The sequence below is a fragment of the Hemiscyllium ocellatum genome, chromosome 11 (genome assembly GCF_020745735.1).
Source record: "Hemiscyllium ocellatum isolate sHemOce1 chromosome 11, sHemOce1.pat.X.cur, whole genome shotgun sequence".
Classification (NCBI taxonomy): domain Eukaryota; kingdom Metazoa; phylum Chordata; class Chondrichthyes; order Orectolobiformes; family Hemiscylliidae; genus Hemiscyllium; species Hemiscyllium ocellatum.
In genome coordinates this window covers 52,404,229-52,418,046 of record NC_083411.1, presented here as the reverse complement: position 1 = coordinate 52,418,046, position 13,818 = coordinate 52,404,229, and the positions used below count along the sequence as shown (strand labels likewise).

Here is a 13,818-nt window from a genome sequence, read left to right as displayed (position 1 = left end):
ATATGCTTAATGGTAAGGGCGGAGGGAGTGTTACTGAACAAAGAGACCTTGGAGTGGAATCGCTGGTAGATAGGATCGTGAAGAAGGCATTTGGTATGCTTTCCTTTATTGGTTAGAGTATTGAGTACAGGAGTTAGAAGGTCATGATGCAGCTGTACAGGACATTGGTTAGACCACTGTTGAAATATTGTGTGCAATTCTAGTCTCCTTCCTATTGGAAAGATTAGATTAGATTATTTACAGTTTGGAAACAAGCCCTTCGGCCCAACAAGTTCACACCGATCCGCCGAAGCGCAACCTACTCAGACCCATTCCCCTACATTTACCCCTTCATCTAACACTATGGGCAATTTAACTTGGCCAATTCACCTAACTTGCACATTTTTGGATTGTGGGAGGAAACCGGCGCACCCGGAGGAAACCCGCACAGACACGGGGAGAATGTGCAAACTCCACACAGAGAGTCACCTGAGGCGGGAATTGAACCCGGCGTCTCTGGCGCTGTGAGGCAGCAGTGCTAACCACTGTGCCATCGTTGTGAAATATGAAAGGGTTCAGAAAAGATTTACAAGGATGTTGCCAGGGTTGGAGGATTTGAGCTATAGGGAGAGGTTGAACAGGCTGGGGCTGTTTTCCTTGGCACGTCGGAGGCTGAGGGGTGATCTTATAGAGGTGTACAAAATTATGAGGGGCATAGATAGGATAAATAGACAAAGTTCCCTGGGGTCAGGGAGTCCAGAACTGGAGGGCCTAGGTTTAGAGTGAGAGGGGAAAGATATAATAGAGACCTAAGGGGCAACTTTTTTCCACACAGAGGGTAGTACGTGTATGGAATGAGCTACCAGAGGAAGTGGTGGAGGCTGGTACAATTGCAACATTCAGAAGGCAATTGGATGGGTATATGAAAGGAAGGGTTTGGAGGGATATGGGCTGGGTGCTGGCAGGCTGGACTAGATTGGGTTGGGATACCTGGTCAGCATGGACAGATTGGACTAAAGGGTCTGTTTCCATGCTATACATCTCTATGACTCTAGATGCTGCACCTGCACAGTAACTTTTGATTGTCACGCATCCTTCTGTCTCTCAGAGTTCTGCAATCTCTAATCATTTTGATATGGTGTTTTATTTTTTATTCTTCCTGCTAAAAGGGAAACACTTCATGTTTTCCTACATTATACTCCATTTGCTACATCTTTGCCCACCGACTTAAACCATCTTTCTCTTTTTATAGCCCTCTTATGTCTTCCTTGAAAATTACTTTCCAATTTTATGTCATCAGCAACTTTGGTAACTGTGTCTTCTACTGCTTCATCTATGTCATTGATGTAAATTGTAAATCATTCAAATGCCAGAATTTACCCTGAGGCACACCACTTGTTACATCATGAGAACCTGAAAAAAAAACACATTTGTGCTGACTCTCTGTTTACTATTAGCCAGCTAATTTTCTGTCCATGTCAATATGCTAACCCCTGTACCATGAGCTCCTATGTTCTACAATAAATATTAATGTGACACTTTATCAAATGCCTCTGGAAATATAAGAAAAAGTACATCCACCATTTCCCCATTATCCAAACACTCATATTATTTCTGAAATAATTCTAACAAATTGGTGAAATATGTTCTCTCCCTTCACAAGACCGTACTGGCTCTATTTGACTACTTCAAAACCTACATTGTCATGCCACAAATTACTTAATAATAATTGCTAACATTTTACTTATGATAGATAGTAAATTAACTGCTCTGTATTTCTTTCTTTTTGAATAAAAGATTTATATTTTCTAACCCAGTCATAGAGTCAAAAGGTGTGGTGCTGGAAAAGCACAGCTGGTCAGGCAGCATCCAAGGAGCAGGAGACAATAGACAATAGGTGCAGGAGTAGGCCATTCAGCCCTTCAAGCCTGCACCGCCATTCAATATGATCATGGCTGATCATTCCTAATCAGTATCCGCTTCCTCCCTTATCTCCATAACCCTTGATTCCACTATCTTTGAGAGCTCTATCCAACTCTTTCTTAAATGAATCCAGAGACTGGGCCTCCACTGCCCTCTTGGGTAGAGCATTCCACACAGCCACCACTCTCTGGGTGAAGAAGTTTCTCCTCATCTCTGTTCTAAATGGTCTATCCCGTATTTTTAAGCTGTGTCCTCTGGTTCAGCACTCACCCATCAGCGGAAACATGTTTCCTGCTGCCAGAGTGTCCAATCCTTTCATAATCTTATACGTCTCAATCATATCCCCTCTCAGTCTTCTAAACTCAAGGGTATACAAGCCCAGTCACTTCAGTCTTTCAGTGTAAGGTAATCCCTCCATTCCAGGAATTGACCTTGTGAACCTACGCTGCACTCCCTCAATAGCCAGAATGTCTTTCCTCAAATTTGGCGACCAGAACTGCACACAGTACTCCAGGTGTGGTCTCACCAAGGCCCTGTACAGCTGCAGAAGCACCTCTTAGCTTCTGTACTCAATCCCTCTTATTATGAAGGCCAACATGCTATTAGCTTTCTTCACTACCTGCTGTACCTGCATGCTTGCCTTCATTGACTGGTGTACAAGAACACCCAGATCTCTCTGTATTGCCCCTTTACCTAAATTAATTCCATTGAGGTAGTAATCTGCCTTCCTGTTCTTGCCACCAAAGTGGATAACCATACATTTATCCACATTAAACTGCATATGCCATGCATCTGCCCACTCACCTAACTTGTCCAGGTCACCCTGTAATCTCCTAACATCCTCATCACATTTCACCCTGCCACCCAGCTTTGTATCATCAGCAAATTTGCTAATGTTATCGCTGATGCCATCTTCTATATCATTAACATATATTGTAAAAAGCTGCGGTCCCACACGGATCCTTACGGTACCCCACTGGTCACTGCCTGCCATTCCGAAATGGAGCCATTTATCACTACCCTTTGTTTCCTATCAGCCAACCAATTTTCAATCCAATCTAGTACTTTGCCCCCAATACCATGCGCCCTAAGTTTACTCACTAACCTCCTATGTGGAACTTTATCAAAAGCTTTCTGAAAGTCCAGGTACATTACATCTACTGGATCTCCCTTATCCATCTTCAGAGTTACATCCTCAAAAAACTCCAGAAGATTAGCCAAGCACGATTTCCCCTTCATAAATCCATGCTGACTATGTCCTATCCTGTTACTACTATCCAGATGTGCCGTGTTGGGACAGGACTTCTGTCTCCGTGTTCGTTTGGAGGAGAGAGACACCAGGTCTGATTAAAAGTATAAGCAGTTTTAATGAGAGAGAATCATACACAGTACAGTGAGGTGTCTAGCTCACTGGAGAAGGCGCGTTCTGATTCTATTGTTCTGTTCTGCCTAACTTCTTAGCCCCCTCGCACCTCAGTGCTACATCCTTATTTGGTAATGTGCAGTATGCTAGTATGTCATTGGTTCTTACCTGATAACATTCTATTACCTCAGTTTGAGCTACGTGCATTTTGACATGGCTCCAATGTCCTGTTATCTCTCACCCTCCCTGGGCCTCTTCAGGCTATGCCATCACCTTTTCAGTCTGCTCTTAGTAAAACATAATGGCATACTGCTGTCTAGTGAAGCTAACAAGTTCCAGACTTGCTAATACTACCTTACGTGAGCACTACCTAACAATAAAGTTTCTTACACTACCTAACCTTAATAATGGATCCCAACATTCCCTCCCTTGGCCACAAATGAGGCCACACAAAATACAGCAGTTCGCGCGCAGCAGTCAGGTCCCGGATGGTCGGTGAGCGCCCCCCCGTCGCTCCTCTGCAAGACCGACCAATTAGCTTAACCTGGCTTGTCTGACTCTAGGGAGACATAGTTATAGGGGATAGGAGTCCCTTAGCAGCATACAACTTCACAAAGCAATCCGCGTCGCAAAAAATCCCTACTCTATGCGCCTCTCCAGTTCGCATACAATCGTTAAGGCACGAGAGCAGTGAAATAATACATAACAGACATAAGCACTCAAAAGTCGTAACATGGGGGTGGGAGGTCCCCCTCCATCTCAAATTCGGCCATGCCAACTGTCTCACAGGGAGCGCCTGCGCATTCCTGCTGTACAGCTTGATAAGGTGGGGGCGAAGAAAGGTGGTCATCCTTGCCTGTAAGGGCTCGGTCGATAGTTCGAGTTACAAGGGTCCTGAGACAAGGGATACAACAACAGCCACAAATAATAAAAATAGCAACAGAAATGCTCAGGCCCAGGGCCAACTGCCCCAACATATTTCCCCACTTCCCGAATGTTTTACTCAACCAATCTATAACAGGATTACTGACCCCAGACTGCAGCTTCAGTTCAGTGGCCAGAGCACGCAGTTTCCTTAAAGTTCTAGTGAGTTTCCCATCTGGGCCTGTATTGTTTGCTATTGAAGTACAACACATTGCGCCAAACATCGCACAGACCCCTCCTTTCTCTGCTAAGAGCATATCCAAGGCCTGCCTGTTCTGTAGGGCCTTTAGCGAGGTCTGAGTGAGCTGTTCGTGGATCGCGTCTACCACATCCCCGGTTAAGTTGGCCAGCCTCTGGACATTGTAGTGGATGAGATTGATTCTGTTCACATTTTTATTTGTAGTGACGGGGAAGATAGCTGCGAAAAGGGGGAAGCTCTCAAAACCGGAGACTATCTCATCGGCCAGTTTATATTCATCGGGAATATTCCTAGCCTGTCCAATGGCGTCGATGCAGACCCCATGCGGATTTTTAAAATCCACTATACCTGTAGCCAGATTAATCCAGGTACTGGGACCACTGACAGCTCGTCTCTATCGAACGTAGGCATCAAGTCCCCGGGGCGGTTGCCGGAGGGTGTAATCCCCGGGTGCTCTTGGTGACAAGAAAAGCGGAGCATTCAGGGTTACGAGGACACAACTCTCTTCCCAATTCAGAGGAAGCCAATTGTACAGGGTCTTACCCCCACAATACCACCACAGGTCCGCTCGACTCACGGTCAACTTGGCGGCCCCATCTTTGGTGAGCTCCCAGCTCCTGTTACAGCTAGATACATCCACCGAACCGACCCTGTATCCCCGGGCAAGTGACCGGGGGTTGGTGAAGCAGGTGAAATTTACCAATGGGAGGATAACAAAGTCGGGTGGGGTAACGGTTGGCGGGGCCATTGGAAAATACTGTTCCCAGGATCTGCATTTTACTGTGGGGTTGGTCTTGGACATTAACTCAACAGCACAATCCATGTGCCCTTCCTCGAACGGGGTCCTACTCATAATCAGTCCCGGCCTCCCTTTTGCACAGACCCAACAGTTGTCCTCGTCTGCCTGCTGCGAAAACTGGATGATCCAGTCAATCCAGGCGTTCGCCTCCGTGTACCCTGTGGCTAGCGCAAGCCGGCTCCTGGGGCCGGCCAACTTATCTGTTTCAAAAGTTTGGACAACATCGGGTTTGGCTTGTGGGCAGGCCGCATTGGTGTTCCCTAGGTTGATCCTAATATACCCCACTGGGTCCTTCCCGGTGATGGCAACCCCTACAGCCAGATACAGTAATTGGGCCCTTTCTGAGTCATAGTACGGGCTACCATACCGGCTCCGACCATCTCCATACCTGCAGGTTTTGCTGGACCACCCGGCCATATATAGGGGATTAGAGAGTCCGGGCTCGGTCCTGAGGACCAAGGGGTTCTTCCTCCTTTGTGCTATCGCGATCTGTCCCCTCCCCAATGAGATCTTCCGTTGCAAATCCCGATACTCTGTTCGCTTTGGGGTGCTGGTATATGTTTGTCCCCACCACACGTCACCTCAAGCACGGCATGGCCCAACATTAACCCAGGCTTGTGGATAACCAGCACATGCATCGGAGAGGTGAGGGTGGCACATGTACACATCATAACCGTTCCATGCCCCTTCAGCACCCCCACACCACAGTCTATCACATCACAGAGGTCGAACTGAAAGGTCTGCTTTATTCCGGGGTCAACTTCCAATATTATCTTTGCCTCACATGGATCCTTTGTTACCTGCACGGAGAGTCGTACCGCAAAGCACAGACCCAGCCCTATGAGAAGATGACCAGTCTGCCTTGGTTCAGACATCATCACCACCACTCTCCATCTCATCTCCGGGAGCGCCCTCCGCCAGTGATTGTCCTTTTGGAGATCTGGAACAGTGTGAAAAGTGGTGCCAGTTATTGTCCCCCTCCCTGTCCACCCTCAGGGTGTTGTTAGCCACTTCGGTGACTCGGAATGGCCTTTGCCACCTCTGCTCACTCCAGGATGTCCTGCCTGTGTGCCGGAGGTAAACTTCCTCCCCCACCGAGAGCGGTGCCGTTGAACCAGCCTCCTTTTCCTGAGCATCGATCACCTGTTGCCTGACTAGCTTAACCATCTCGTGTAAGACCTGCATGTACTGGGTCATGCCCTGGTTCATGAAGTCCCAGGTGTCCTCCCACCGGGGTGACAAGCAAGGTCCGGGCATGGGTCTACCGGTCAGAATCTCATGAGGGGAAAGGAAGGTGTCTCCGCACTTCTCCTGGCGCATGGACATAAGAGCCAGGGGCAGTGCTTGTACCCAAGTCATGGAGGTCCCCGCCAGGACCTTCGCTATCTTGTCCTTCAGGGTCCTATTCGCCCGCTCAACTAAGCCCTGGCTTTCTGGATGGTATACACTGCCAAACCTATGGCTTATTCCCAGCGCCGCCTCCACACGGGCTAGGTGTTCGTTCTTAAAGTGGGTGCCATTATCGGTACAAACGGGTCTGGGCACCCCATGTCTGGGGATCAACTCATTTCGCAGCCAGTTGGCCACTACCTCCCCATCCTCCTTCTTTGTTGGCGTCGCCTCCACCCACCGGGAAAAACGGTCCACAATCACCAGGAGGAACCTGTAGTGGTCTGGCGTGCGCCACTTAGCCCCCATGTCAATGAAGTCCATGCAAATTTCCCGCCACGGGCCGAGGGGCGTTGGGAAAGTAAGTAGTAGTTGAGGGAGAGCTCTGCGAGCGTTATGCTCATTGCAAATCTTACACTTTGCTCTCAGATTTTCCAATTGTTCCCGTAGCTTGGGAGCCCACCAATGAGCCCGCACTGCCAGGAGGACCTTAGACAGTGCCACATGCGTCGGCCCATGGAGTTCAGCAAATAGTGTAGGGAACAGGGACCGGGGCGCCACTACCTCTCCGCCTGCAGATCTCCAAAGTCGATGCTGCGAAGTCCCCACACAAATCGTCTGGGCCACCGCCCCCTTGCTCTCCCACTCACCTTTCTCGGCCGCACTTGCGCGGTCCTGTAACTCAATGAGATGCATAATGGCATCCTCCCGGCTGACCGGGCTGCCCACATCGCGTTCATTCCCATGTGGTGTCCCCTGTCCATCCGTCATCCCTTCTTCCGTGGCCCCTCTAACACTGTCTCCCTGTGTGGGCTTCCCTTCAAAATCTTGAGCCACCAATCTTGTTTCCGTATCAAATGTCTTTCCACAATAATGGCATCCTGCCTGCGGAGACCTTCGTCTCTGCCCCTGTCGCTCAAACTCTCTATCAAATGCTCCTCCTTGTCTCTCCCTATCCCCTTTCTTCTCTGCCCTACATGCTATCACTCGCTGCTCCGGTTGCTCACTTTTGGTTGCATTCTTCTCCTAATTACCTCATCAACCGCAGCTACCATCATTTACGCGTACTGTTCCTGTCACTCGTCCTTTCTCTCTTTACAAACACTTTCTGTGCCCTTCCTAACAATTCATTTAATGATTTTATCCCACTTCACCCTTCTATCTTCCGTATCTTTCCCTATCCAGCATCCCCATATAAGTCTCCTTTCTCCCGCAGTAAATAGTATATTCAAAATAGACATTAACTCAGCCCACAAATACAGACTGGGCCTCAAAAATAAATTAACTTGTTCTGACAATCCTATCGGATTCTCAACCAGGGCCGTCATTTCCTTTTAAATGTTCCGACCTCCCCACTGGTGAGGGGGTCACACACAAACCCAATCTCCTTGTCCCCTATCAACACTTCCCGAAGGGGACAAGTCGTTATGTTCTTCCCTGTTTCTTTCTTTTAAGAAATTTTCCAATGTTCCTATCTTCTCGTATGCTCAAACACCAAATTATCAATTCATGCTTGACTAACTTTAAGGCCTGTTCCTAACTTGTAAACATATTTAGATATTTACGTCCATTTATTCAGTGTTTAATATTTAAAATGTAAAATGCATACAGTTCCCAATTTTGAAATCCACTGTAATCGTCCAGATTTAGTACCCTAATTTAGATCCAAAATTAGTTTTCTTATGTACTCCTGACCAATCATTTCTCAATTACAATACTTTAGGTCGTAAAAATAATCAGAGCTGTCTTACAACAATTCGTCAATTCAAGTTAAAAACTTCTAACGCATGCACAATGGTCGAATCCAAGGTCACAGATAATAACCATGGAAGTTTTCGTTTTTACAACTACCCACTGTCGAACGAAACTTCGACTGTCCTTCATATATTGCTTTTATGTAAAAATAAAAGAGGTTAGTAAGAAAAGTAGTTAGGGAGTCATGACTCATAAAAGAACAGAAGTTATTAGCCTTAAAAAATCATGTTAAGTTCACATAAAAAGAAATCACTTTAAACAGCAGTCCCGGAACTCAAGCTCTAGAAACAAAAACAAGAATTCAATTACCAAACAGATGCATTTAAATCATGTTAAACAACCATAACAATCACATCCAAAACAGTCCCGGGACTTACGCCCTAGGTGACAAGACTTAAACATTCGATCACTATCAAACAGATGAATTCAAGCCAGAGCACAAAGTGTTAAACTGCCTGTTAGTTGAGCAGCCTTTTGCAAGTCTCTCTCTCTCTCTCTCTCTGGGCAACAATACAGACTTTTTCACAGACTTCCACACATAGAAACTCTTTTTCTCACACAGACTTTTACAAACATAGAAATACTTATACACACACAGATTTTTACACACCCAGAGACTCTATCTTTCTCATAAACAGACTCCCTCTCACACACACACAGTCGCTCTGTCCGTAACTCTGTGTCTGTCTCTGTCCCCTGTCCTCTGTCTTTGTCTCTCTCTCCTTGCCCAATGCCCCCCTACTCTAGGAATTCAACGTATGTGCGTCAGGGTTCGTGAGCCCCTATTAAATACTTCCATTATATTGCAGGACGGGCCGGCTACTGAAATACGGTCCAGAAATCGGGTTCTCAAATCCTTGTAATTCGACTCCTGACAAAGCCTGTTCCAGTCAACACTGTCCTCTGGTCAGGGGAAGTATACACTTTACCCCAAATTCGTCAGCGCAGGGGGAAGCATACGCTTTACCCAAATTCGTCAGCGTGGGGGGAAGCATACGCTTTACCCAAATTCGTCAGCGTGGGGGGAAGCATACGCTTTACCCAAATTCGTCAGCGCAAGGGGAAGCATACGCTTTACCCAAACTCGTCAGCACAGGGGAAGTATCCGCTTTACCCCAAACCAGTCCAAAGCACAGGGGAAGTATTCGCTTTACCCCAAAACTATCTCTTCACCAAAACTTCGCAGCGCTGCATCCAAAAATGACTCACCATTCTTGATCACCGGTTTACTCTACTTACTCATCTCTAGGACTTTCGATCCTTCACCCAGAGACTTTCGTTAACAGTGAAACAAAACGGTTTGATTCTCTCTCGGGCTGACAAGCCCAGAATTTCGGTTGGCAAAGAGTTGTGAGACGCCAAACAAAATAAGAATTTAGTGTATTCAAACCCCTACTGGAGATCTTTTGTATAAAGGGCGTCTCCGAGCCCGATTAGGAGTGGCCGGCCGTCCGGCGAGCTCTCAATCCCTGCCAACAGGCGTGTCTCTACTCCCTCCCCGCGGCGGGGTCACCATCTCTGTTGGGACAGATCTTCTGTCCCCGTGTTCGTTTGGAGGAGAGAGACACCGGGTCTGATTAAAAGTATAAACAGGTTTAATGAGAGAGAATCGTACACAGTACAGTGAGGTGTCTAGCTCACTGGAGAAGGCGCATTCTGCCTATATTTTAATTTGTCTATCCTTTTGTTCTCTCACATTCCAGAGTTACATCCTTATTTGGTAAAATGCAGAATTTTGGTATGTCATTGGTTCTCACCTGATAACATTCTATTACCTCAGTTTGAGCTACTTGCATTTTGACACGGCTCCAATGTCCTGTTATCTCTCACCCTCCCTGGGGCCTCTTCAGGCTATGCCATCAGCTTTTCAGTCTGTTCTTAGTGTAACATAACGGCTTACTGTTGTCTAGTGAAGCTAACAAGTTCCAGACTTGCTAATACTACCTTACGTGAGCACTACCTAACAATAAAGTTTCTTACACTACATAACCTTAACAATGGATCCCAACAAATTGCTTTTCCTCATTTTAAACCAAGCTCTCTAATCTCATAAATTTAATATTCTGAGTAAAATCACATTCTATAACCGCATAAGATCACCTCTCAAAATGAACTGGTCTACAGCCTGAAAAGTACAATTTCTTGAATCTTTCCTCATAACTCAAAACCCCAATTCTAGGGGTCAGTCTTGTGGGTATCCGTTTTTGGCGAATACCTTGTATAGATGTTCCTCTTCCTCTTTTCGCAGTTCTGGTGTACTGCAGTGTGTTGTGGCCCTTTTGAATAATGTCCTGATGCAGCTTCGTTTGTGTGTGTTGGGGTGGTTACTTTCATAGTTTAAGACTTGGTCTGTGTGTGTTGGTTTCCTGTGTACCCTTGTGGTGAATTCTCTGTTGGGTGTTCTCTCTACTAACACGTCTAGGAATGGGAGTTGGCTATCCTTTTCCTCTTCTCGTGTGAATCGGATTCCTGTGAGTGTGGCGTTGATGATTCAGTGTGTTTTTTCTATATCTGTGTTTTTGATGATTACAAAGGTGTCATCAACATATCTGATCCAGAGTTTGGGTTGGATTTGTGGTATGGCTGTATGTTCTAACCTTTGCATAACTGCCTCTGCTATGAGTCCCGAGATTGGTGATCCCATGGGTGTTCCGTTGATTTGTTCGTATATCTGATTGTTGAATGTAAAGTGTGTGGTGAGGCACAGGTCCAGTAGTTTAAGTATGCCGTCCTTGTTGATAGGTTCGGCCTCCTGTGTTCTGTTATGTATGTCCAGTAGGTTGGCTATTGTTTCTCTGGCTAGGGTTTTGTCAATTGAAGTGAACAGTGCCGTCACGTCGAATGATACGCAACTTTATCACCAGATGCCTAAGAGATAGACCGAGGAACGAGGACATGCCACAACCAAAAGGACTAGCCACTCTACCATACATCAGGAGCGTCTCAGAACTGACAGCCAGACTACTGCGACCCTTAGGACTCATAACAGCACACAAGCCAACATCCACGCTCAGACAACAACTCACTAGAACAAAGGACCCAATACCCAGCATGAGCCAAACTAACGTAGTTTACAAAATACCATGCAAGGACTGCACAAAACACTATATAGGACAAACAGGAAGACAGCTAACAATCCGCATCCATGAACATCAGCTAGCCACTAAAGGACACGACCAGCTATCTCTAGTAGCCATACACTCAGACAACCAGCAACATGAATTTGACTGGGAAGACACCACTATCATAGGACAAGCCAGACAGAGAACAGCCAGAGAATTCCTAGAAGCATGGCATTCATCCCCAAACTCCATCAACAGACACATTGACCTGGACACCATATACAAACCACTACAGCTGAAACTGACACCCGGAAGCGGCAAGAACAAACCAATATAAATACCGGAAGAAACATCAAAGCAGCGCTTCACACGAGGCGCCAACAGCACTGATGATGTTCCCTAGCCAGGGAACGAAACGTTTGCAGCAAAAACTTCCAGCTCGGCGAGCAGAACCACAACAGAAATAGGAGTTGTATGATACAACAGAAAGAACAAGGAAAGGGGAAGCAATGGCCTAATGGTATTACCGTTGGACTGTTAATCCAGAGATTATATCCAAGGGACCCAAGCTTAAATCCTGCCACGGCAGTTGGTGGAATTAAGAATTTAATGATGACCATGAATTGATTGTTGGAAAAGCTGACCTGATTTCCTAATATCTTTTAGAGAAGGAAGCTGCCATCCTTACTTGGTCTGGCCTAGATGTGGCTCCAGACCCGTTGCAATGTGGTTGACTCTTAACTGCCATCTGGGCAATTAGAGATGGGCAATAAATGCTGCCTAGCCAGCAATGATCTCATCCCATGAATGAATGAAGAAAAACAAAATTGTGAACAGCGACTGAACATGAATGCAGATTTTTAAAAAACATGAATTCCACTGTAAATCTTCCAGATGTTAGGTAACAATGACCTGAATATTTCTTTCCTACAACTTGGAACACACTTCATTCAACCAAGCTGAGGTTTCATTAAGACATTGTGGAAAATTTGACTATAGAGTAACATTGTTTTCTCATGCATTACAATCATCAGAAGTAGTTCCAAACATAATAGCTTAGATAAGTTCCTTTTATAGAAGTAGAAAGAGATTGGTTAAATTAAGTAACATTATTGTTGAACTTAAAAGATGTCATTCTTACCAAAACTTGCAAACAGTGTGTCAAGTCCCAAAGTGATCAGCATGAAGAAAAATAAAATGGACCATAAAGTTGCCCATGGCAACTGTGCAAGGGCCTCTGGGTAGGCAATAAAGGCCAAATCAAACCCTGAACAATGGATACAAAACAAATGATAATATTAGTCCTGCGTACAATCAACACACACTGCTACATTTAATTCCGTATAGTCACTGATGTTGAGGCAAATTCAAAAAGTCTCAGCTGAGACATTCCAATTACTTCTGGAACATACCATGTGGCACACCCTGAATATAAGGATGAATGTATGGGCATGAGTTCAGTAATTCAGAATGGTGAGATTGTGACATCTTAATTGTGAACTGGATATGTCGAAGGTCAGTAATTTCCTATCTCAAACTATGTTAAATCAGCTCTGTACATTTGTTGAATAGTGCCTACTTTCAATGGGAATCAATAATTTTAAAGAAACTTGTTTTTTTATAGGTATTTTTATTGAAAATTTAACATTTTTACAAGTTTACAAGATAAAAAAAACCCAAGCATAAACATTGATATACAATTAAATCTTAAATAAATAATAACCAAAATTTAACAAAAAAAACGACAAGAAAAACTCAACTAACTACTAATCTAACCTACAACGAACCAGAGTGCAGAATTAAGTCTCTTACATTATTAAATTAAGAGAAACAAAAACCCAACGGATAACACAGAAATTGGGTAGTGAGATACATGCTGGGAATATATTAACATCATATGTAACAAAACCCGTATTCGTGCGGGATTCCTCTCCCAAGGGGCCACGGACCAGCCAGGTTCGCCATTTCAATTAAATAAAAGCCCTTGTTAGGACAGCCGAAATATATGTATTTATATAATTCAAGAAGGACTGCCATATTTTATGGAATAATTTGGTCTTTTGGTGCACCATATTTGTAAGGAAATAAAGGGGAATACATTCCAGAGACTTGAATCATTAAAATTGGCCTGACTACACAGTTACCTTTGTGAAACTGGGGTGTTGTAGTTATTCTCCTCCGACAAACCACAAGAGGACTCAAGTATGCAAGTTAACTTCACATTTATTCAAATAATCTCAGTATTAGACTGGCTGAATAGAATTCTGTCTAACATTCTGTCCCATTTTTGCCCGGCTTTGTTCCATGTCCGTCTAATTTTGGTCTGATGTCTCTCTGATTTTGATCCACATCTGTATCCCATGTCTGTCTCCTACATCTGGCAGATCTCAGTCCAACGTCTGTATCCTACTTCTGTCCAATTTGT

General features: G+C 45.1%; 1 protein-coding gene across 1 annotated transcript in view; it reads right to left on the bottom strand.

Annotated features, from left to right (window-relative positions):
- Window positions 1-13,818, bottom strand: part of LOC132819989 (sodium- and chloride-dependent neutral and basic amino acid transporter B(0+)-like) — a 196,615-nt gene that overhangs the window by 62,035 nt on the left and 120,762 nt on the right. The window contains exons 14-15 of the mRNA XM_060831923.1: window positions 12,541-12,660; window positions 1,259-1,306 (exon numbers count right to left, since the gene is read on the bottom strand). Of these exons, the coding sequence (XP_060687906.1) occupies window positions 1,259-1,306; window positions 12,541-12,660 (168 nt within the window). The remainder of the gene's footprint in view (window positions 1-1,258; window positions 1,307-12,540; window positions 12,661-13,818) is intronic.